Genomic DNA, 24,758 nt, shown 5'->3' with positions numbered 1-24,758 from the left:
TACTACGTTAAATTCGTCACGTCTAGAAACAACGCAGGCAACTTCTTTGCTGCCGGTTTGGGCACACTGATGGGGCAGACGGTACGAGCGGTAGCCATGTTTGTTGTTCTTCCAACCGCCACTTCGGAGTTCGGTACGTTCAGGGTCTGAACGTTCAAGGAACTCCCGTCTGCATGTCTTTAACAATATCGCCACTAAATATTCTCTACCACCCCCCGAATGCAGGTAATACATGTTTTATTGTTCATAGTTGCAGTGACAATTTGTATCGACGAATATGTCTCTCTTCGTATTTTCTCCCGTCCGTTTTACCTCACCTCTTTCCCAAGGTCCAAGTACCAGAGCTAGCTAGCTTGTTAGCGCAGGATAGGGTGTGCTCTCAGGCCCGCCTGTCAAATTACTCAAGACCCATGCTTCAGCCTTTTTGGTATATTTACTTTAGAAAGTAACGGGACAACACGTTAATAAGTTGTGTGTTCAAGTTATTAAAACTGCTGAGATGTATTTGTAGCTAGGTGCTGTTGTTGCTCAAGTACAAATGTGTCATGCATACCATTGAATGGTTTTGACAGCCATTGAATGGTTTTGACAGCTGGCAAGTAAACTTCTCTTGCAAAGCAGGCCCGGTGTTGTTGCATAGCTGTTTTAGACTTTTGACATTTAGCAATACTGTCGGATAACAAATAAACACGCAATTGTCACTGCGTTTACAATCATCGGTAGTTGAATAATTGAAAATGAGCTATGTAACGTTATTGAAATGTAGCTAGTTTGGTTGGTTACTAAAGTGTTGTAGTTACTGTGTCATTATCAAAGACACAAATTGGCTGTGTAAGCAGCTGTCAATGGACCTCGAAAAGATATTCTCGGATGACAGCCGGTGTTTATTTCTTAAACCCGGTAACCAGCCAAGGAACGAACCCTATTGAATCCCGTGGTGGTGGTGTTGTTGCCACTATCACTGGTTCAGAACGTGTGGCCGACTTGTGTTTAGACAGATAAACAGATTATGTAACTACTAAACCAGCTCCAAACGTCTTCCCTGATAGCTACACTTCAACTTTGACATTCTAAGTATCTGCGTTACTAATTCTTACTTCCTCTGTAGCTTGCAAGCTTTGAAATGCCTTTCCCATGTCACTGACACCAGAATGCTTTCTCAGTGAGACATCTGCACAATATAACTAAAATATCAATGTGGATCCACAATTAAATATATTAAAGATGGACACCTCCTACAGACAGGAGGCACCCCAGGAGACCATGTGTAATTCAAACCTTGGTGAATCAACATGTCTTGTGTAATAATCTGGCTTGTTGGTGTGTGTGTCTACTAGGCATTTGACCTGGCTCGTTGGTGTGTGTTCCTCAGATTAACAGGTATGCCAAAGGAAAAATATGATTCCCCGGATCCTCGCCGATTATACACCATCATGTCAGCCGAGGAGGCAGCCAACGGGAAGAAGTCACACTGGGCCGAGCTGGAGATATCAGGTCAGTCAGTCACAGTCAGTTAGCTGGAGATATTTGGGTCAGTTTGTCTGTCAGTTAGCCGGTGACATCAGGTCAGTTTGGCAGTCAGTTATTTAGCTGGAGATATCAGGTTATTCAATTAGCCAGAATGACAATAAATTTTTTTTTTTTAAAGCGAATAAAATGCACATCTGTCCTATGAAGTATGGATGGGCACGAGTACTCGAAATGACGTCAAAACTCCATCTTTAATCAGAGGTAATAAAAGCTATTTGGTCAAAATTTTGTCTTGAAGAAAACATTCATTTGTTTTGACTCTAGTGTTTTGTTTGTCCATGTGCCTTTTGTGGGACAAAACAAAAAATAAACAAAGCCAAGCATCACACAGTTGTTATAAAAAAATCTTTGGTTCTGCTCCCTAAATTCTCTTTCCCCTCTGTGTGTGTCTCACTCACTTAATTGCGTTCTGACCGCTCCTTCTACACATACAATGGCTTGTGAAAGTATTCACCCCCTTGGCATTTTCCTATTTTGTTGCCTTACAACCTGGAATTAAAATGTATTTTTTGGTGGGGTTTGTATCATTTGATTTACACAACATGCCTACCACTTTGAAGTTGCAAAATATTTTTTTATTGTGAAACAAACAACAAATAATACCAAAAAACTGAACTTGAGCGTGCATAACTATTCACCCCCCCCCCAAAGTCAATACTTTGTAGAGCCACCTTTTGCAGCAATTACAGCTGCAGGTCTCTTGGGGTATGTCTCTATAAGCTTGGCACATCTAGCCACTGGGATTTTTGCCCATTCTTCAAGGCAAAACTGCTCCAGCTCCTTCAAGTTGGAAGAGTGCTGTACACCAGCGGAAATCTTTAAGTGATACCACATTCTCAATTGGATTGTGGTCTGGGCTCAATCACATTCCAATACATTTAAATGTTTCCCCTTAAACCACTCGAGTGTTACTTTAGCAGTATGCTTAGGGTCATTGTCCTGCTGGAAGGTGAACCTCCGTCCCAGTCTCAAATCTCTGGAAGACTGAAACAGGTTTCCCTCAAGAATTTCCCTGTATTTAGCGCCATCCATCATTCCTTCAATTCTGACCAGTTTCCCAGTCCCTGCCAATGGAAAAACATCCCCACAGCATGATGCTGCCACCACCATGCTTCACTGTGGGGATGGTATTCTCGGGTTGATGAGAGGTGTTGGGTTTGGCCAGACATAGCACTTTCCTTGATGCCAAAAAGCAAAATTTGTCTCATCTGACCAGAGTACCTTCTTCCATATGTTTGGGGAGTCTCCCACATGCCTTTTGGTGAACACAAAACGTGTTTGCTTATTTTGTTCTTTAAGCAATGGCTTTTTTTCTGGCCACTCTTATGTAAAACCCAACTCTGTGGAGTGTATGGCTTAACGTGGTCTTATGGACAGATACTCTAATCTCCACTGTAGAGCTTTGCAGCTCCTTCAGGGTTATCTTTGGTCTCTGTTGCCTCTCTGATTAATGCCATCCTTGCCTGGTCTGTGAGTTTTGGTGGGCGGCCCTCTCTTGGCAAGTTTGTTGTCGTGCCATATTTTTTTCCATTTTTTTTATAATGGATTTAATGGGGCTCCGTGGGATGTTCAAATTTTGGGATATTTTTTTATAACCCAACCCTGATCTGTACTTCTCCACAACTTTGTCCCTGACCTGTTTGGAGAACTCCTTGGTCTTCATGGTGCCGCTTGTTTGGTCGTGCCCCTTGCTTAGTGGTGTTGCAGACTCTGGGGCCTTTCAGAACAGGTGTGTGTATATACTGAGATCATGTGACACTTGCACACAGGTGGACTTTATTTAACTAATTATGTGACTTCTGAAGGTAATTGGTTGCCCCAGATCTTATTTAGGGGCCTCATAGCAAAGGGGGTGAATACATATGCACACACCAGTTTTCTGTTTTACATTTTTTTTGTAATTTTTTTTAAACAAGTTCTTTTTTTCAATTCACTTCACCAATTTTGACTATTTTGTGTATGTCCATTACATGAAATTCAAATAAAAATATATTTAAATTACAGGTTGACCAGCAACAAAATAGGAAAAACGGCAAGGAGCATGAATACTTTTGCAAGGCACTGTGCGTGCTAAGTGTGCATACAGATATAAATGCTTATAAAACGTATTTAACTGAAGGGATACACAAGCTACATTCCTTGCCGAATCAAATTTTATTGCTCTCACACACGTATTTAGCAGATGTTATTGCGGGTGTAGCGAAATGCTTGTGTTCCGAGATCCATCACTGCACTAGTATCTAACAATTCACAACAATACACAAATCCAAAAAGTTAAAGAATGGAATTAAGAAATATATAAATATTAGGACGAGCAATGTCGGAGTGGCATTGACTAAAATACACTACAATACAGAATATACATATGAGATGAGTAAAGCAGTATGTAAACATTATTAAAGTGACTAGTGTTCCATTATTAAAGTGGCCAGTGATTCCATGTTTATGTATATTGGGCAGCAGCCTCTAAGTTGCAGTGTTGAGTAACTGGGTGGTAGCCGGCTATTGATTTGATTGCTATTTTACAGTCTGATGGCCTTTTAGATCGAAGCTGTTCTTCAGTCTCTCTGTCCCAGCTTTGATGCACCTGTACTGACCTCGCCTTCTGGACATCGGGTGCTGTAGGTTTCCTGGAGAGCCCTGCAGTTGCGGGCAGTGCAGTTGCCGTACCAGGCGGCGAAACAGCCCGACAGGATGCTCTCAATTGTGCATCTCTAAAAGTTTGTAAGGGTCTTTGGTGCCAAGCCAAATTTCTACAGCCTCCTGAGGTTGAAGAGGCACTGTTGTGCCTTCTTCATAACACTGTCTGTGTGGATGGACCATTTCAGACTGTAGTGATTGATGTGTATGCCGAAGAACTTGAAGCTTTCCACCTTCTCCACTGCGGTCCCATCGATGTGGATAGGGGTGCTCCCTCTGCTGTTTCCTGAAGTCCACGATCAGCTCTTTCATTTTGTTGACATTGAGGGAGAGGTTATTTTCCTGGCACCCCTCCGCCAAGGCCTTCACCTCCTCCCTGTAGGCTGTGTCATCATTGTTGGTAATGAGGCCAACTGCTGTTGTGTCGTCTGCAAACTTGATGATTGAGTTGGAGGCGTGCGTGGCCACTCAGTCATGGATGAACAGGGACTACAGTTTCTACCTTACCCACCTGGGGGGTGGCCCGTCAGGAAGTCCAGGACCCAGTTGCACAGGCGTGGTTCAGACCTAGGACACAGTGCTTAATGATGAGCATTGAGGGTACTATGGTGTTGAAGGCTGAGCTATGGTCAATGAACAGCAGGTATGGAATAAGGTATTCCTCTTGTCCAGATATGATAGGGCAGTGCAATGGCGATTGCATCGTCTGTGGATCTATTGGGGTAGTAAGCAAATTGAAGTGGGTCTAGGGTGTCAAGTAAGATTGAGGTGATCCGATCATTAACTTACCTCTCAAAGCACTTCATGATGACAGAAGTGAGTGTTAGGGGGCGATCGACATTTAGTTCAGTTACCTTTTGCTTTCTTGGGAACAGGAACAATGGTGGACATCTTGAAGCAAGTGGGGACAGCGGACTGGGATAGGGAGAGAATGAATATGTCCGTGAACACTCCACCCAGCTGGTCTACGCATGCTCTGAGGACGCGGCTAAGGATGCTGTCTGGGCCGGCAGCCTTGCGAGAGTTAACAAGCTTAAATGTCTTACTCACGTCGGCCACAGAGAACGAGAACCCACAGTCCTTGGGAGCGGGCTGCGTCAGTGGCACTGTGTTATCCTCAAAGCAGGCGAAGAAGGTGTTTAGCTTGTTTGGAAGCAAGACGTCGATGTCCACGACGTGGCTGGTTTTCCCTTTGTAATCTGTGATTGTCTGTAGACCCTGCCACATACATTTCTCATGTCTGAGCTGTTGAATTGCGACTCCACTTTCTCTCTGTACTAACTTTTTTCCTGTTTTGATTGTCTTACGGAGGAAATAACTACACTGTTTGTATTCAATCATATTCCCAGTCACCTTGCCGTGTTTAAATGCGGTGGTTTGCGTTTTCAGTTTTCCACGACGCTGCCATCGATCCACTGTTTCTGGTTTGGGTAGGTTTTAATAGTCACCATGGGAACAACATCCCCTATACACTTCCTGATGAACTCAGTCACTGTGTCCGTGTAAGCGTCAATGTTATTCTCAGAGGCTACCCAGAATATACAGTTCGGAAGTTTACATACACCTTAGCCAAATACATTTAACCTCTCTGGGCTATGTGGGACGCAAGAGTCCCACCCCTGGTACACCCTATCAACAACAGGTGAAATATCAAGAGCGCCAAATTTGAAAACAATTAAATGTCATAATTCAAATTTCTCAAACATACAACTATCTTACACCCTTTGAAAGATAAACATCTCCTTAATCTAACCACGTTGTCCGATTTCAAAAAGGCTTTACGGCGAAAGCATAAAGTTAGATTATGTTAGGACAGTACATTGAAAATAGCTGTGTGTAATGTTTTGTCAATGCAAAGACACGCGTCACCAAAAGCAGAAAACCAGCTAAAATTATGCACTAACCTTTGACAATCTCCATCAGATGACACTCCTAGGACATTATGTTAGACAATACATGCATTTTTAGTTCATATTTATATCCAAAAATAGCGTTTTACTATGGCGTTGATGTTGAGGAAATATTTTCCCTCCAATACCGCCAGTCAAATCAGCACAACAAATTAAATCATTACTATTCGAAAACATTGGTAAAATATTATATTGTCATTCAAAGAATTATAGATTTGCATCTCTTGAACGCAACCGGATTGCCAGATTTAAAAATAACCTTACTGGGAAATCACACTTTGCAATAATCTGAGCACTGCGCCCAGAAAAATACGCTTTGCGATACAGACTAACCGCCATGTTGGAGAGATCTAAAATCGAAAATACTATGTAAATAATCCATTACCTTTGATTTTCTTCATCAGATGTCACTTCCAGGAATCCCAGGTCCATAACGAATGTAGTTTTGTTCGAAAAAGCTCATAATTTATGTCCAAAAAGCTCCGTGTTAGCACATGATCTAAGCCCGCCGGACTTCTCTTCATGAAAGAGGGGAGAAAAAATATTTACGTTCGTTCAAACATGTCAAACGTTGTATAGCATAAATCATTAGTGCCTTTTTCAACCAGAACATGAATAATATTCAAAGCGGACGATTGCATTCTCTTTTAAAACGTATTGGAACGAGAGTACCCAACATGAACTCGCACGCCAGAGTCTTGTCGGCCACCACCGTTCCAAGGCTCTTGTTCGTTCAGATCTCACAGTAGAAGACTCAAACAACTTTGTAAAGACTGGTGACATCTAGTGGAAGCCATAGGAAGTGCTCAACGATTAATAAGCCCCTGTGTGTTTCAATGGCATAGGCTTAAAGGTAATTCAACACATCAGGTATCCACTTCCTGTCAGAATTTGTCTCAGGGTTTTGACTGCCATATGAGTTCTGTTATACTTACAGACACCATTCAAACAGTTTTAGAAAATTCAGAGTGTTTTCTATCCAAACCTGAACAATAATATGCATATTCTAGCTTCTGAGTTGGTGTAGGAGGCAGTTAAAAATGGGCACATATTTTTTTCTAAATTCTCAATACTGCCCCCTATCCCCAACAGGTTTTAACTCAGTTTTTCACAATTCCTGACATTTAATCCTAGTAAAAATTCCCTGTCTTACGTCAGTTAGGATCACCACTTTATTTTAAGAATGTGAAATGTCAGAATAATAGTAGGAAGAATGATTTATTTCAGCTTTTATTTATTTCGTCACATTCCTAGTGGGTCAGAAGTTTACATGCACTAAATTAGTATTTGGTAGCATTGCCTTAAACAATTTAAACTTGGGTCAAACGTTTCAGGTAGCCTTCCACAAGCTTCCCACAATAAGTTGGGGGAATTTTGGCCCATTCCTCCTGACAGAGCTGGTGTAACTGAGTCAGGTTTGTAGGCCTCCTTGCTCGCACACGCTTTTTCAGTACTGCCCACAAATTTTCTATAGGATTGAGGTCAGGGCTTTGTGATGGCCACTCCAATATATTGACTTTGTTGTCCTTTAGCCATTTTGCCACAACTTTGGAAGTATGCTTGGGGTCATTGTCATTGTCCATTTGGAAGGCCCATTTGTGACCAGGCTTTAACTTCCTGACTGATGTCTTGAGATGTTGCTTCAATATATCCACATAATTTTCCTACCTCATGATGCCATCTATTTTGTGAAGTGCACCAGTCCCTCCTGCAGCAAAGCACCCCCACAACATGATGCTGCCACCCCAGTGCTTCACAGTTGGGATGGTTTTCTTCAGCTTGCAAGCCTCCCCCTTTTTCCTCCAAACATAACAATGGTCATTATGGCCAAACAGTTCTATTTTTGTTTCATCAGACCAGAGGACATTTCTCCAAAAAGTACGATCTTTGTCCCCATGTGCAGTTGCAAACCGCAGTCTGGCTTTTTTATGGCGGTTTTGGAGCAGTGGCTTCTTCCTTGCTGAGTGGCCTTTCAGGTTATGTCAATATAGGACTCGTTTTACTGTGCATATAGATACTTTTGTACCTGTTTCCTCCAGCATCTTCACAAGGTCCTTTGCTGCTGTTCTGGGATTGATTTCCACTTTTTGCACCAAAGTACATTCATCTCTAGGAGACAGAACGTGTCTCCTTCCTGAGCGGTATTTTGGCTAGAAGGTCCTATGGTGTTTATACTTGCGTACTATTGTTTGTACAGATGAACGTGGTACCTTCACTTGTTTGGAAATTGCTCCCAAGGATGAACCAAACTTGGGAGGTCTACAATTTTTTTTCTGAGGTCTTGGCTGATTTCTTTAAATTTTCCAAATGATATCAAGCAAAAAGGCACTGAGTTTGAAGGTAGGCCTTGAAATACATCCACAGGTACACCTCCAATTGACTCAAATGATGTCAATTAGTCTATCAGAAGCCTCTAAAGCCATGACATCATTTTCTGGAATTTTCCAAGCTGTTTAAAGGCACAGTCAACTTAGTGTATGTAAACTTCTGACCCACTGGAATTGTGATACAGTGAAATAATCTGTCTGTAAACAATTGTTGGAAAAATTACTTGTCATGCATTTTTACATTTTACATTTTAGTCATTTAGCAGACACTCTTATCCAGAGCGACTTACAGTAGTGAATACATACATTTCATTTTCATTTCATGTATTTAAAAAAAATAAAAATGTTGTACTGGCCCCCTGTGGGAATCGAACCCACAACCCTAGCGTTGCACTCACCATGCTGGCGTTGCAAACACCATGCTCTACCAACTGAGCCACAGGGAAGGTATAAAAGTGCACAAAGTAGATGTCCTAAACAACATGCCAAAACTATAGTTTGTCAACAAGAAATTTGTGGAGTGGTTGAAAAACACGTTTTAATGACTCCAACCTAAGTGTATGTAAACTTCTGACTTCAACCTGACCTTTTCCACTTTTTTATTATTTTTATTCTAAAATTGATTGATTACCAAAGCAAAAACTGGATGGGGAGCGTTGCTGCACAGCTGTTTTCAGGTCTCTTGAGAGAGGTTCGATCGGGTTCAAGTCTAGGCTCTGGCTGGGCCACTCAAGGACATTCAGAGACTTGTCCTGAAGCCACTCCTGCGTTGTCTTGGCTGTGTGCTTAGGGTCTTTGTCCTGTTGGAAGATGGACCTTCACCCCAGTCTGAGGTCCTGAGTGCTGTGGAGCATATTTTCATTAAGGATCTAACTGTACTTTGTTCTGCTCATCTTTGCCTCGATCCTGACTAGTCACCCAGTCCTTGCCGCTGAAAAACATCCCCACAGCATGATGCTGCCAACACCATGCTTCACCCTCGGGATGGTGCCAGGTTTCCTCCAGACGTGACGCTTGGCATTCAGGCCAAAGAGTTCAATCTTGGTTTCATTAGACCAGAGAATCTTGTTTCTCATGGTCTGAGTCCTTCAGGTGCCTTTTTGGCTAACTCAAAAAGGTCTGTCATGTGCCTTTTTACAGAGGAGTGGCTTCCGTCTGGCCACTCTACCATAAAGGCCTGATTGGTGGAGTACTGCAATGATGGTTGTCCTTCTGGAAGGTTCTCCCATCTCCACAGAGAAACTCTAGAGCTCTGTTAAAGTGACCATCGGGTTCTTGGTCACCTCACTGACTAAGCCCTTCTCCCCCGATTGCTCAGTTTGGCAGGGTGGCCAGCTCTAGGAAGGGTCCTGGTGATTCCGAGCTTCTTCTTCCATTTATGAATGATGGAGGCCACTGTGTTTTTGGGGACCTTCAATAATGCAGACATTTTTTGGTTCCCTTCCCCAGATCTGTGCCTCGACACAACCCTGTCTCGGAGCTCTACGGACAATTCTTTCGATATCATGGCTTGGTTTTTGCGCTGACATGCACTGCCAACTGTGGGACTTATATAGACAGGTGTGTGCCTTTCCAAATCATGTCCAATCAATATAATTTACCACAGGTGGACACCAATAAAGTTGTAGACACATCCCAAGAATGATCAATGGAAACAGAATGCACCTGAGCTCAGTTTCAAGTCTCATAGCAAAGAGTCTGAATACTTATGTAGATAAGTTATTTCTGTTTTTTGTTTTTAATAAATAAATAAAACCTGTTTTCGCTTTGCCATCATGGGTTATTGTGTGTAGATAGATTAAGGGGGGGAAAACTATTTAATCCATTTTAGATTAAAGATGTAATGTGGAAGCGGGTCTGAATAATTTCCGAATGCACTGTATATGAGGCAATTTAGCAATTAGGATTTGTTATCTGTTATGATAAATTAGGCATTGTTGCTCAGTGTTGGCATATAGTTAAATGAGCACATATATTTTTTTCAGTACAGCCCGTGTTAAAAAAGTACTCAAGTACTTGAAAATAAAATCATACGAGTACTCGAACAGTCAAGATCTAATGCCCATCCCTACTGTGAAGAATGCAATATTGGAAGCCTTATCTGTAGCATTTAGCGCTAACAAGTGGCACATCCATTTCACCCATCTCTCCTCCAGGTCGGGTCAGAAGTCTGAGCAGTTCTCTGTGGACCCTCACCCACCTGACGGCTCTACACATCAACGACAACAACCTGAGTCGCATCCCGCCCGACATCGCCAAGCTGCCACACCTGGCCTACCTGAACCTGTCGTCCAACAAGCTCCGTAGCCTGCCCGCCGAGCTCGGAAACATGGTGTCTCTCAGGTAAGAGCTCCTATGTGGTTGTGTATTCCTGAAGTGGTGCTGGCAACTCTAAGGTTGTGGGTTCAATTCCGGTTGGGATCACAAACACTTAACTGAAAATGTATGCACTCACTGTACTGTAAGTTTCTGTTTATAGAAGCATTTGCAAAGTAGCTTAAGACACCACCATTATGGTGGAGGTTTTCCGCTTTCTACAGACTTTTCTTTCTTCACGCTGTGTTCCCTATCACTTTTTCCCCCCCAGGGAGTTGCTTTTAAACAACAATCTTTTGCGAGTTCTACCTTACGAACTCGGGCGGCTGTTCCAGTTACAAACCCTGGGGCTAAAAGGTATGTCTTAGTTTGGTAACGCTTTACTTTTAAGGTTACCTTTATAGTCCTATAAAGGGTTTATAATGACTTAATTCATTATTAATGAAACATTTATAGACACAAACAGTTAAGTGTGCAGGTAACCACAGTGTTAGATTATTAAGGCTTATTGTATCTCTGTGCAGGTAACCCTTTGTCCCAAGACATCCTCAACCTGTACCAGGAATCAGACGGAACCAGAAAGCTCTTGAACTACATGCTTGACAATCTAGCAGGTAAATGGTTAAACTATACATGCTTGACAATCTAGCAGGTAAATGGCTAAACTATACATGCTTGACAATCTAGCAGGTAAATGGTTAAACTATACATGCTTGACAATCTAGCAGGTAAATGGCTAAACTATACATGCTTGACAATCTAGCAGGTAAATGGCTAAACTATACATGCTTGACAATCTAGCAGGTAAATGGTTAAACTATACATGCTTGACAATCTAGCAGGTAAATGGCTAAACTATACATGCTTGACAATCTAGCAGGTAAATGGTTAAACTATACATGCTTGACAATCTAGCAGGTAAATGGCTAAACTATACATGCTTGACAATCTAGCAGGTAAATGGTTAAACTATACATGCTTGACAATCTAGCAGGTAAATGGCTAAACTATACATGCTTGACAATCTAGCAGGTAAATGGCTAAACTATACATGCTTGACAATCTAGCAGGTAAATGGTTAAACTATACATGCTTGACAATCTAGCAGGTAAATGGCTAAACTATACATGCTTGACAATCTAGCAGGTAAATGGCTAAACTATACATGCTTGACAATCTAGCAGGTAAATGGCTAAACTATACATGCTTGACAATCTAGCAGGTAAATGGTTAAACTATACATGCTTGACAATCTAGCAGGTAAATGGCTAAACTATACATGCTTGACAATCTAGCAGGTAAATGGTTAAACTATACATGCTTGACAATCTAGCAGGTAAATGGTTAAACTATACATGCTTGACAATCTAACAGGTAAATGGTTAAACTATACATGCATCTAGCAGGTAAATGAGTCAACCGATTCACGTCACAACAAAACAAGATACATATTGAGTCTCTAAACTTGACTTGAGCACTTGAATTGTCATATTTTCTTCTCCTGAACCAAATATCATTAAAGGCCTGTTTCCCTTTCTAATTAATCAATTAGTTCATTTGTTTATGAGTTGTATTTTATTGTGTCCTTCCTTTGTTTAGTGCACCCAGAACAACTCCCCCAGAGACCTTGGATCACCTTGAAGGAGCGAGACCCAATGATCCCCACAGGTACTTTAAGATAACTCCCAGTGGTAGCAGCAGGTACTTTGGGATCGTGGTAGCAGCAGTAGTAGTATTACAACTATTATTAGTAGTAGTATTAGTAGTAGTACCGTAGAATAATAGTGAAGACATCAAAACTATGAAATAACACATATGGAATCATGTAGTAACCAAAAAAAGTGTTAAACAAATCAAAATACATTTTATATTTGAGATTCTTCAAAGTAGCCACCCTTTTCCTTGATGACACCTTTGCACACTCTTGGCATTCTCTTAACCAGCTTCATGAGGTAGTCACCTGGAATGCATTTCAATTAACAGGTGTGACTTGTTAAGTTAATTTGTGGAATTTCTTTCCTTAATGCGTTTGAGCCAATCAGTTGTGTAGTGACAAGGTAGGGGTGGTATACAGAAGATGGCCCTATCTGGTAAAATACAAAGGTCCATATTATGGCAAGAACAGCACAAATAAGCAAAGAGAAATGACAGCCCATCATTACTTTAAGACATGAAGGTCAGTCAATACGGAACTTTTTCTTTAAAAAAAAAAAAGTGTTTTACCAAGTCACTTAAGAACAAATTCTTATTTTCAATGACGGCCTAGGAACAGTGGGTTAACTGCCTTGTTCAGGGGCAGAACGACAGATTTATACCTTGTCAGCTCGGGGATTCAAACTTGCAACCTTTCGGTTACTAGCCCAACGCTCTAACCACTAGGCTACCCTGCCGCCTTTCAACATTTCAAGAACTTTGAACGTTTCTTCAAGTGCAGTCGCTAAAACCATCAAGTGCTATGATGAAACTGGCTCTCATGAGGACTGCCACAGCAAAGGAAGACCCAGAGTTACCTCTGCTGCAGAGGATAAGTTCATTAGAGTTACCAGCCTCAGAAATTGCAGCCCAAATAAATGCTTCAGAGTTCAAGTAACAGACACATCTCAACATCAACTGTTCAGAGACTGCGTGAATCAGGCCTTCATGGTTGAATTGCTGCAAAGAAATCACTACTAAAGGACACCAATAAGCAGAAGAGACTTGTTTTGGCCAAGAAACACGGGCAATGGACATTAGACCGGTTGAAATCTGTCCTTTGGTCTGATGAGTCCACATTTGAGATTTTGTTCCAACCACCGTGTCTTTGTGAGATGCAGAGTAGATGAACGGATTATCTCTGCATATGTGTGGTTCCCACAGTAAAGCATGGAGGAGGAGGTGTGACGGTGCGTTGCTGGTGACACTGTCAGTGATTTATTTAGAATTCAAGGCACACCTAACCTGTATGGCTACCACAACATTCTGCAGCGATACGCCATCCCATCTGGTTTGCGCTTAGTGCGACTATCGTTTGTTTTTAAACAGGACAATGACCCAACACACCTACAGGCTGTATAAGGGCTATTTGACCAAGAAGGAGAGTGATGGAGTGCTGCATCAGATGACTTGGCCTCCACTATCACCCGACCTCAACCCAAATTAGATGTTTTTTTGATGAGTTGGACCGCGGAGTGAAGGAAAAGCAACCAACAAGTGCTCAGCATATGTGGGAACTCGAAGACTGTTGGAAAAGCATTCCAGGTCAAGCTGGTTAAGAGAATGCCAAGAGTCTCCAAAGCTGTCATCAAGGCAAAGGGTGGCTACTTTGAAGTGTCTAAAATATATTTTGATTTTAACACACTTTTTTTTTTTTGGTTATTACATGATTCCATATGTGTTATTTCATAGTTTTGATATTTTCACTAGTATTCTACAATGTAGAAAATAGTAAAATAAAGAAAAACCCTTTTAAATAGTAGGTCTGTTCAAACTTTTGACTGGTACTGTATGTCATTGAGTTGTTGATGGTGTATTGAATATTCCCCCTGCCTCCCTCTCCCAGCCATGTTCACAGTCATGTGTTACAACGTGCTGTGTGACAAGTACGCCACCCGTCAGCTGTACGGCTACTGCCCCTCCTGGGCCCTCAACTGGGAGTACAGGAAGAAGGGCATCATGGAGGAAATCACACACTGTGACGCTGACATCATCAGTCTACAGGTAGGGTCTGACATCATCAGTCTACGGGTAGGGGCTGACGTCATCAGTCTACGGGTAGGGGCTGACGTCGTCAGTCTACGGGTAGGGGCTGACGTCGTCAGTCTACGGGTAGGGGCTGACGTCGTCAGTCTACGGGTAGGGGCTGACGTCGTCAGTCTACGGGTAGGGGCTGGCGTCGTCAGTCTACGGGTAGGGGCTGGCGTCGTCAGTCTACGGGTAGGGGCTGGCGTCGTCAGTGTGTGATGACATGTTTGTGGACCCCAGGAAGAGTATCTGATGGGATTATACCAGTTAATTGGTATACAAAAAAATCAGTAAACCTCCACACATCAAGAGGTCGTTTTAGCCCAGTGTGTTGGATGTGTTCAGTAGAACCCATTCAGACCCAGGCCTGCGTCTTTTACACCGGAGCAAAGTAAACATCCACTAAAACTATTCTAACATGACGGTCGTGTGTCCTCAGGAGGTGGAGACGGAGCAGTACTACGCCCTCTTCCTGGAGACTCTAAAGGACCATGGGTACGACGGGTACTTCTGCCCAAAGTCTCGTGCCAAACTGGTCTCAGAACAGGAGAGGAAGCACGTGGACGGATGTGCTGTATTCTTCAAGACTGAGAAGTGAATACGTTTAATCAATTACATTTATTTTCTAAAGCCCATTTTGCATTAGCAGTGCTTTACAGCAAAGTATACCCAGCCTAAAAGTGAATAAGTCCTAATAATTTACCTGTACTTGATGGAACTTGCCTCTTGCAATGGGAACCTATAAAAAAGTGCAAACCCCACCCACAATTCACTCCAGGCAGGGTAAATCAATTCACTCCAGGCAGGGTAAATCAATTCACTCCAGGCAGGGTAAATCAATTCACTCCAGGCAGGGTAAATCAATTCACTCCAGGCAGGGTAAATCAATTCACTCCAGGCAGGGTAAATCAATTCACTCCAGGCAGGGTAAATCAATTCACTCCAGGCGGGCTTAAATCAAATGCTCAAAGTATTTAAAATAATTTAATTGGTGTTTGAACCCATTTCTGGTTATGTTTCAGATTTACTCTGGTGCAGAAACACACAGTGGAGTTCAACCAGGTTGCCATGGCAAACTCTGAGGGTTCAGAGGTCATGTTGAACAGGGTCATGACCAAGGACAACATCGGGGTCGCTGTCCTGCTGGAGGTCAACAAGGACATGTTCTCTGGTGGTGAGGAACCTGTTAATCAGTCAGTCATCAATCAGCCAATCAATCAAAAATATAATGCCCTTTTAGAGTAAGAGCTGTTTGAAAAGACCGGCTGAAATGTCCTCCTGTTTTGGTTGGATGGAGTTTTGGCTTGCCTGGTGACATCACCAGGTGGTCAATTAGTTCATAGACCAATGCTCTGGATAAGAGCGTCTGCTAAATGACCAATAAGAAAGAGTTTCAAACCTCTGTGCGAATAAAAGCTTGTTTTCACCACTTCCAGACAGTCCTAGCAAAATTCTTGCTTGAGAAATTTGCTCTTAACAGCATCTGCTAAATGATGAAAATCAAAAATGAAACTTCAACAGTATTCTCTCCCTATCCTAGAGATCACCATCATTTGTTTTTCCCTGAGATGTCTGTGGTTTTTACCAGTACCTAACTCTACCAGTAGATGGCAGTCCCTGCTCCAAAGTCCTAAACATTTACATGATACAACTTTTTAGTTTGATTTAGTTTTGGCCTGATACAATGCAAACAAGTCCACTACTTTTTAGGTTTCATGGTCACCTGAAAAAGGAAAATGGACAATAAAGTATTTGTCTTCTGTTTGTCAGGCATGAAGCCTCTGCAGGAGACACAGTTCCTTCTGGTGGCTAACGCCCACATGCACTGGGACCCAGAGTTCTGTGACGTCAAGCTGATCCAGACCATGATGTTCCTGTCTGAGCTGAAGAGCATCACAGAGAGGGCGCTGAGCTCCGTGGCAACAGGCTCCCCGACCTCCGACCCCACCTCCATCCCTATCGTGCTCTGTGCTGACCTCAACTCCCTGCCAGACTCTGGTAAGGATCTGACCTTTGACCTGGCTCAGAACTAACCCTTTTCACTGAAGCAAATCTGTGTTCCATATTATCTTTTATTCAGGTACTCTAATAAACTAGAAAACAGAGGTTAACTGTTTCAATGCCCCTTCGTTCCCCATCCAGTATTAACTGTTTTAATGTCCCCCCTCCCACCAGGTGTAGTGGAGTACCTGAGTAACGGTGGTGTAGCAGAGAACCATAAGGACTTCAGAGAGCTGCGCTACAACGAAGCTCTCAGCAACTTCAGCTGCCAGGGGAAGAACGGCCCTTCTGACGGCAGCATCACACACAGCTTCCAGCTGAAGAGCGCCTACCAGGGCAGCCTCATGTCTTATACCAACTATACGTATGACTTCAAGGTAGGTTACACCTGTTAGGTACTAAATGAACCTAGTAAAAACGAATGGACTACTAGGAAAAGCTCAAACCAAGTTTATTCACCCAATGGGTCAAACAGGTGAACAGATAAAGGCATGTTCCCATCAGCACAAGTGTGTTTACAGTTGAAGTCGGAAGTTTACATACACTTAGGTTGGAGTCATTAAAACTCTTTTTTTCAACCACTCCACAAATTTCTTGTTAACAAACTATAGTTTTGGCAAGTCGGTTAGGACATCTACTTTGTGCATAAGTAATTTTTCCAACAATTGTTTACAGACAGATTATTTCACTTATTCACTATCACAATTCCACTGGGTCAGAAGTTTACAAATCAATCCCAGAACAACAGCAAAGAACCTTGTAAAGATGCTGGAGGAAACCGGTACAAAAGTATCTATATCCACAGTAAAACGAGTCCTATATTGACATAACCTGAAAGGCCGCTCAGCAAGGAAGAAACCACTGCTTTAAAAACGCCAGACTATGGTTTGCAACTGCACATGGAGACAAAGATTGTACTTTTTGGAGAAATGTCCTCTGGTCTGAAAAAACAAAAATAGAACTGTTTGGCCATAATGACCATTGTTATGTTTGGAGGAAAAAGGGGGAGGCTTCCAAGCTGAAGAACACCATCCCAACCGTGAAGCACGGGGGTGGCAGCATCATGTCGTGGGGGTGCTTTGCTGCAGGAGGGACTGGTGCACTTCAGAAAATAGATGGCATCATGAGGCAGGAAAATGATGTGGAAATATTGAAGCAACATCTCAAGACATCTGTCAGGAAGTTAAAGCTTGGTCGCAAATGGGTCTTCCAAATGGACAATGGCTTAAGGACAACAAAGTCAAGGTATTGGAGTGGCCATCACAAAGCCCTGACCTCAATCCTATAGAAAATGTGTGGGCAGAACTGGAAAAAGCGTGTGCGAGCAAGGAGGCCTACAAACCTGACTGTTACACCAGCTCTGTCAGGAGGAATGGGCCAAAATTCACCAACTTATTGTGGGAAGCTTGTGGAAGGCTACCCGAAGCGTTTGACCCAAGTTAAACAATTTAAAGGCAATGCTACCAAATACTAATTGAGTGTATGTAAACTTCTGACCCACTGGGAATGTGATGAAAGAAATAAAAGATTAAATAAATCATTCTCTACTATTATTCTGACCATTTCACATTCTTAAAATAAAGTGGTGATCCTAACTGACATAAGATAGGGAATTCTTACTAGGATTAAATGTCTGGAATTGTGAAAAACTCAGTTTTAAACTTATTTGGCTAAGGTGTATGTAAACTTCCAAATTCAACTGTATTTACCCCACTTTAGGTGAGGTCTCCTTTTCTCTAAACATGACGTCTTTATTGCTAGGCAGGAAGTTTTGTGATGTGAGTAATAAGCTGTTCCTTCTCCCTTACTGTGACCTGATCTGACCTCAGCCCCCATTCCCTCTAATTCACAGCTATCCACACGCATCAGTGACCACAACCATGTGATTACCTTTCCCTTACTCAGTAACATCAAGCCCACGTATCCAACCTTAATTGACCCCCACCATATACATTGCTGCTATAGATAACCATTCACTTCTGCTGTAGCAAGTATTTCAAATTACAACCCAACAACTGAAGCCAGACTGTGGGCCTTCTCCTTTCCATAGGATACCTGATGTCAATCAATAACATGTTCTGACAGAATGTAAACATTCTGCATTCCCCTCTCTCCCTCAGTACCGTGAACAAGAATATTCCATAGTTCAAGTTTAGAATTCAGAACCCATCACACCTTAATACACCAACTATATACGTATGACTTCAAGGTAAAACTGAACTGCTCTGGAATCGGATCTGTCTTCAGTTGAGCGCTCAAAGTTTGTCATGTTTCGGCCAAGTTAGACAAGCCTAGGAACCCCTTGACCAGCAATAGTAAAGACAATCTCTCTTTCATTCTTTCTGTTTCCCCCTCTCACCTTCTCCCCCTCTTCCCATCTCACCCTCCTTCCGCAGGGCGTGATCGACTACATCTTCTTCTCCAAGACTCACATGTCTGTAGCTGGCTTGCTCGGTCCCCTGGAGTCTCAGTGGTTAACGGACAACAACATCACCGGCTGTCCCCACCCCCACATCCCCTCTGACCACTTCTCTCTGCTCGCCCAGCTGGAGCTCCACCCGCCCGTCACCACCTCCCTCAACGGCCTGCACCTGCCCGTCCACAGGTAGTGGGGCCCCAACCTCTCACCCGTGATCCTTGACCTTTGAACCCCTAATGCCCTGCCCCATCTCTACCGAACAAACAAACCCAGACAGGCCATCCCCCAAAGGAGTATTCACCCCTTCTGCTCCTCTTTTAACCTCCATTTTGCACACTGATTGGATTTCTGTTTGTTTTGTTTGTTGTCTTTCTTTGTCTACATGAACGGCTTGATACCAAATTAGGGTTGGGATTTGTGTTTTGTGTTGTTTTCTGGTCACATTACATACCGCTGCTCTTCTCCTTGGAAACTCCCAAAAGTGCGTCTGAAATAGCAACCTATTTCCTAAATAGTGCACTACTTTTGACCAGGGCCCTATGTGGGTCTTGGTCTAAAGTAGTGCACGATATGGGGAATAGGGTTCCATTTGGGAGGGAGCCCCAAGTTCAGGTCATCCTGATCTGATGTCAGTGTTTTTTTGCCTTAAACCTGGTTTGGATGGGGGCGGCTTTTTGTCACATAACCTTCTATGTGACGATTTTGAGGAAACCCAATCCTCAAGACAACTACTTAACATATTTTACAAATATGACATCGAAAGTTCTACTGAATTGTATTTTATGATCATGTTAAGTCCTATCATTTCAACATAAATGTTACCCCAACACGTTTTGTTCTTCTCCTAAATCACAAAGGATGGGGTGTGGGACTTTTCAGTATTGCTCTATTTGGAGTAAAGTAAGAGGACAGATGTGGTTTTTATCACTTTATCACGTCATTATATCAGTCGAAGATAAAATGTAGATTTTCAATATGGAAATCAAAATGTGAAATGGCATCTTCGTGTGGCTTCTATGGAAACCTATAGGAACGATCGTTGGAACAGGATCCCAGCCCTACTAACTAAAACCCAGCATCCGTGTCAACTGACGTTGCTTTCACCTCATGTTGCTATTTATGTTGACACTACGCACTGATTTCCCCTCGCCTGTTTTGAGTTGCTTGCGAGTGGTGTGATCCCCTGACCCAAACCAAAATGAACTTATGGATTGCAGTCATTTTAGTTATGTCTTTGACCAACTTATCTTGTTAATCATTATGATTTGGTCTTTAGCTTTTAAACTGCAGTGCATTTAACACCTTTTAAAGTCATAAGTCTTAAGCCCAACTTCCCCGAGGCTCATAGATAGCCCAACTTCCCCGAGGCTCATAGATAGCCCAACTTCCCCGAGGCTCATAGATAGCCCAACTTCCCCGAGGCTCATAGATAGCTCAACTTCCCCGAGGCTCATAGATAGCCCAACTTCCCCGAGGCTCATAGCCAAGAGTCCTCATAAATCCATCAATGTTTGATTGGTTTTGGGAGGATTCTTCAATGAATCTATCAATCACATTTGCTTGCCATGTGTTGCGTTATCTATGTATTAAGAGGCATGAGAAAGGATTGGTGTGTTTCCAAGCCAGATGTCATTATAAGGAAGTGGTCATGTCCTGCCATTGATTAATGCTTAGCTGAATGTATTTCTAATCGAAAGGCTCGCAACAACCACAGTGGGTTTTAGCTCAATTTTATATAGCAGTAGCTTCTAAACCATTGGAAATGTGTGTCTCTTAGGTAAAAATAATAGTTTACGTCCCAAGTGTCAGCCTATTCCCAATATAGTGCACTACTTTAGACGAGAGCCCTATTACCTATATAGTGCACTACTATAGACCAGAGCCCTATTCCCTACATAGTGCACTACTTTAGACCAGAGCCCTATTCCCTACATAGTGCACTACTTTAGACCAGAGCCCTGTTCCCTATATAGTGCACTACTATAGACCAGAGCCCTAATCCCTATATAGTGCACTACTATAGACCAGAGCCCTATTCCCTATATAGTGCACTACTTTAGACCAGAGCCCTATTCCCTACGTAGTGCACTACTATAGACCAGAGCCCTATTCCCTATATAGTACACTACTATAGACCAGAGCCCTATTCCCTACATAGTGCACTACTATAGACCAGAGCCCTATTCCCTATATAGTGCACTACTATAGACCAGTGCCCTATTCCCTACATAGTGCACTGCTGTTGTCCTGGGCCACATGGTTCTGGTCTATAGTAGTGCGTCATGTCTGTGATTACACAGGCTGCCAAACTCTGATCTTTTTTTTCAACTAATTGGTCTTTTGACCAATCACATCAGAAATTTCACATGACATATTTTTTAGAGCTGGTCTGATTTCGTCAAAATAACAATTAGTGCAAAAATAATATCAGAATTGGGCTGCCTGTGTAAACACAGCCTGAGTGTAGGGTATGGGGAGCCATTTGGGACATAAGCTAAACTCAATGTGATGGCCGCTTACTGCGGTGGAACCCCAGGGGGTGTACTATGCATTCAAAAATACCTCTTCATTTCATGACCAAGACTAGAGTAGCGTCCTCCGCTTTTTGAGAAGCTGTTGTTTTGTGAAGGCTTTCAAATCCCTAGGTCCGTAACAATGACTTGGATAATGTATGTTACACATACATTCATGTTCAGTACAGGCTATAGGCTATATAGCTGACACAGGTTTGTCTGACAGAGTTTAGGGGTAGCACCCTGCAATAGGTTATTACTGAGTAATTACCATTTTTACCATGTCATCTCTTAAGTACCTGGTCATTTCTATAACTATCTAAAGTGGTATTTGAATGAAAGAAGCCATATATTTATGGGGATTTAAAGGTTGAAATATGTTAACTTTCTCAAAACTCAAATTTTTTTCCCCCAGAAATCCTTGTTAGAACATTCCCTGAATCAAGAGGGAATAAGCAGGAAATCCAGGAATCCTCCAACCAAAACCTGTGGATTTTGGAAAAGTTAGCTGAATTTTTTTTGTTGCAACCCTAATGGGGATACAATAATACCATGGCAACGCTGTACTGTGTGTGTGCAGGTTGAAGCTGCGTTGAGTCGACGTAACATAACGTTATAACATGCCTTCTTGACAACATTGGCTTTGCTTTATTTGCACATGATTATCTAACATGCTATGCCTCCAATTTCAATGACTTCTGTGAGACCAGCCTGCCTGAGAGAGTGAGAACGGGGGGCATTTCTGGGCCCATACTCCCCCACATATCTTCATTTAGTGGGGTACGACTATTTTTATGGCAGTTGTATATTAAACCAGATATATTATCGTCTTTTTTGACTGTCTGATCACAATAACTGCTTTATATCCGTTGGGGGTAATGTACAATTTTTCTAGCCTGGTCTCAGATACACTATATATACAAAAGTATGTGGACCCCTTCAAATTCGTGGATTCGGCTATTTCAGCCACACTGTTGCTGACCGGTGTATAAATTCGAGCACACAGCCATGCAATCTCCATAGACAAACATTGGCAGTAGAATGGCCTTACTGAAGAGCTCAGTGACTTTCAACGTGGCACCGTCATAGGATGCCACCTTTCCAACAAGTCAGTTAGTCAAATTTCTGCCTTGTCAGAGCTGACCCCGGTCAACTGTAAGTGCTGTCAACTGTATGTGCTGTCAACTGTATGTGCTGTCAACTGTAAGTGCTGTTATGTGAAGTGGAAACGTCTAGGAACAACAACGGCTCAGCCGTGAAGTGATAGGCCACACAAGCTCACAGAACGGGACCACCGAGTGCTGAAGGACTCTGGAGCAGTGGAAAAGCGTTCTCTAGAGTGATGAATCACGCTACACCATCTGGAATTTTGACAGACGAATCTGGGTTTGGCGGATGCCGGGAGAACGCTACCTGCCCCAATGCATAGTGCCAACTGTAAAGTTTGGTGGAGGAGGAATAATGGTATTGGGCTGTTTTTCATGGTTCTGGCTAGGCCCCTTAGTTACAGTGAATCAAAATCTTAACGCTACAGCATACAATGACATTCTAGACTATTCTGTGCATCCAACTTTGTGGCAACAGTTTGGGAAAAGCCCATGACAATGCCCCCGCGCACAAAGCTAGATCCATACAGAAATGGTTTGTTGTGATCGGTGTGGAAGAACTTGACTGGCCTGCACAAAGCCCAGACCTCAACCCCATTGAACAGCTTTGGGATGAATTGGAATGGCGACTGCGAGCCAGGCCTAATCGCCCAACATCAGTGCCCATCCTCACTAATGCTCTTGTGGCTGAATGGAAGCAAGTCCCAGCAGCAATGTTCCAACATTTAGTGGAAAGCCTTCCCAGACAAGTGGAGGCTGTTATAGCAGCAAAGCGGGGACCAACTCCATATTAATGGCCATGATTTTTTGTATTGAGATATTGGACCAGCAGTGTCCACATACTTTTGGTCATGTAGTGGATGTTTGTTCTGTCTTGCCAACTCTTATGGTCATTTGTTTTTGCGACAAAGCAAACCGATCTGGGGCCAGGCTACAATTTTCTTACTAGAAGGGTTATTTAGATTTTGACACAAGTCCAAAGTTTGTCAATCTGATCTGTATGCCCAGTCAGTGTGCCACCATTTGTGTGTGACACAGCTCAACACAGTACAGACAGCAGTATATGAACCAATGCTTCAATTCGAAGCTTGTTTTTAAACTATGAGCATTTTTGTCTGTGATCTAAATGCAGTCTATAAATTGGTACTTTTGTGTGAAAACAGTAATTACAAGCTTTTGAAAAGAGATTGTCGTTAATTGGTTTTATTAAGACTGAAATGTTTTATGTCGACTCTTTTCTAAATCCATATTTATTTTTTTGTCCCTTTTTTCAGCTGATGATGATCTCCTAGGACTTTTTATTTTTGAACAAGGACTCCCACTCCCAAACACCATAATAATTTCCCCCAACTTCAGCTGTATCCCTCTTCCTCCCCTCTTCAGCACCCTTCCCCTGCACCCCTCCACATATCTAATTTAATATCACAGCCTTTTTCTCTCTCTCTCTCTCATGAACACATCCACTCGTACTTTACATCTGTATCAAAGTTAGTTTTGTAGTGCACACCTCCATTTTCTGACTACATCAAAAACAACGTGCCTCGTTTGTACAGTATACAACCTCTCCAACAGCAGCACTGCCTAGGAAAATACGTTTGCGTTTACACAGGCAGACCAAATCTGATCTTTTGCCCCTAACTTTTGACCAATCAGATCAGAATTTGTTTTGCCAATAATTTGTCAAAAGAGCAGAATTGTCTGCCTGTTTTTAAACCCAGCCTGAGTAGCTCAGACTAACCATGAGCCAACATCTATCTATCCATCCTTCCCTCCATTCATTCATCCCTCCGTCATCCCTCCATCCATCCATCCATCCCTTCATCCATCCATCCATCTCTCCATCCATCCCTCCATCCATCTCTCCATCCATCTCTCCATCCATCCATCTCTCCATCCATCCATCTCTCCATCCATCCATCCCTCCCTCCCTCCTTCCATCCTTTTTCTCTTCTATCATCCCCTGCTCCAACCTCAGAAGGTATATGAAAAGTGAAGTTAAACGTAGATGAGGTACAGGGACGACACGCAGTGTCACCAGAACCCTCTCGTTTCATACCTCTCGGGTTGCTCTCGTTTCATACCTCTCGGGTTGCTCTCGTTTCATACCTCTCGGGTTGCTCTCGTTTCATACCTCTCGGGTTGCTCTCGTTTCATACCTCTCGGGTTGCCCTTCTGTTGCAATTCACATCGAAGTTAACTGAAATTCTAATTCAATAATTGAAAAAATGGCATCTATTTGCAATGTTTTTCTCAATAAACTGAAGCTATTTATTTGA

The 24,758-nt window shown here is 42.6% G+C and overlaps 1 protein-coding gene across 4 annotated transcripts; it reads left to right on the top strand.

The window, feature by feature from the left end:
- On the top strand, nt 1-24,758 carry LOC115200600 (CCR4-NOT transcription complex subunit 6-like). 4 transcript variants are annotated; one of them, XM_029763774.1, is made up of 13 exons: nt 1-225; nt 1,373-1,494; nt 10,564-10,750; nt 10,995-11,080; nt 11,248-11,337; nt 12,323-12,391; nt 14,262-14,419; nt 14,883-15,037; nt 15,466-15,617; nt 16,214-16,441; nt 16,619-16,821; nt 18,841-19,049; nt 21,792-22,206. In XM_029763774.1, exons 2-13 carry the CDS (start codon nt 1,383-1,385, stop codon nt 21,802-21,804), a joined length of 1,662 nt encoding a protein of 553 aa, XP_029619634.1. In that variant the 5' UTR covers nt 1-225; nt 1,373-1,382; the 3' UTR covers nt 21,805-22,206. The 4 variants fall into 4 exon arrangements, with proteins under 4 accessions (XP_029619634.1, XP_029619637.1, XP_029619636.1 ...); XM_029763776.1 differs by lacking the exon at nt 21,792-22,206 and adding an exon at nt 23,757-24,758 and having other exon boundaries at nt 4-225; XM_029763775.1 differs by having other exon boundaries at nt 5-133.

The sequence above is a fragment of the Salmo trutta genome, chromosome 9, assembly GCF_901001165.1.
Source record: "Salmo trutta chromosome 9, fSalTru1.1, whole genome shotgun sequence".
NCBI classification, from domain to species: Eukaryota; Metazoa; Chordata; class Actinopteri; order Salmoniformes; family Salmonidae; genus Salmo; species Salmo trutta.
This window is presented reverse-complemented; position numbering and strand designations above follow the sequence as displayed.

Coding starts and splice junctions, on each gene's coding strand:
- LOC115200600 (XM_029763774.1), top strand. CDS start 1,383: ATGCCAAAGGAAAAATATGATTCCCCGGATCCTCGCCGATTATACACC. Junction 10,751..10,994: donor GGAAACATGGTGTCTCTCAG/GTAAGAGCTCCT, acceptor TTTCCCCCCCAG/GGAGTTGCTTTTAAACAACA. Junction 12,392..14,261: donor AGACCCAATGATCCCCACAG/GTACTTTAAGAT, acceptor TCCCTCTCCCAG/CCATGTTCACAGTCATGTGT.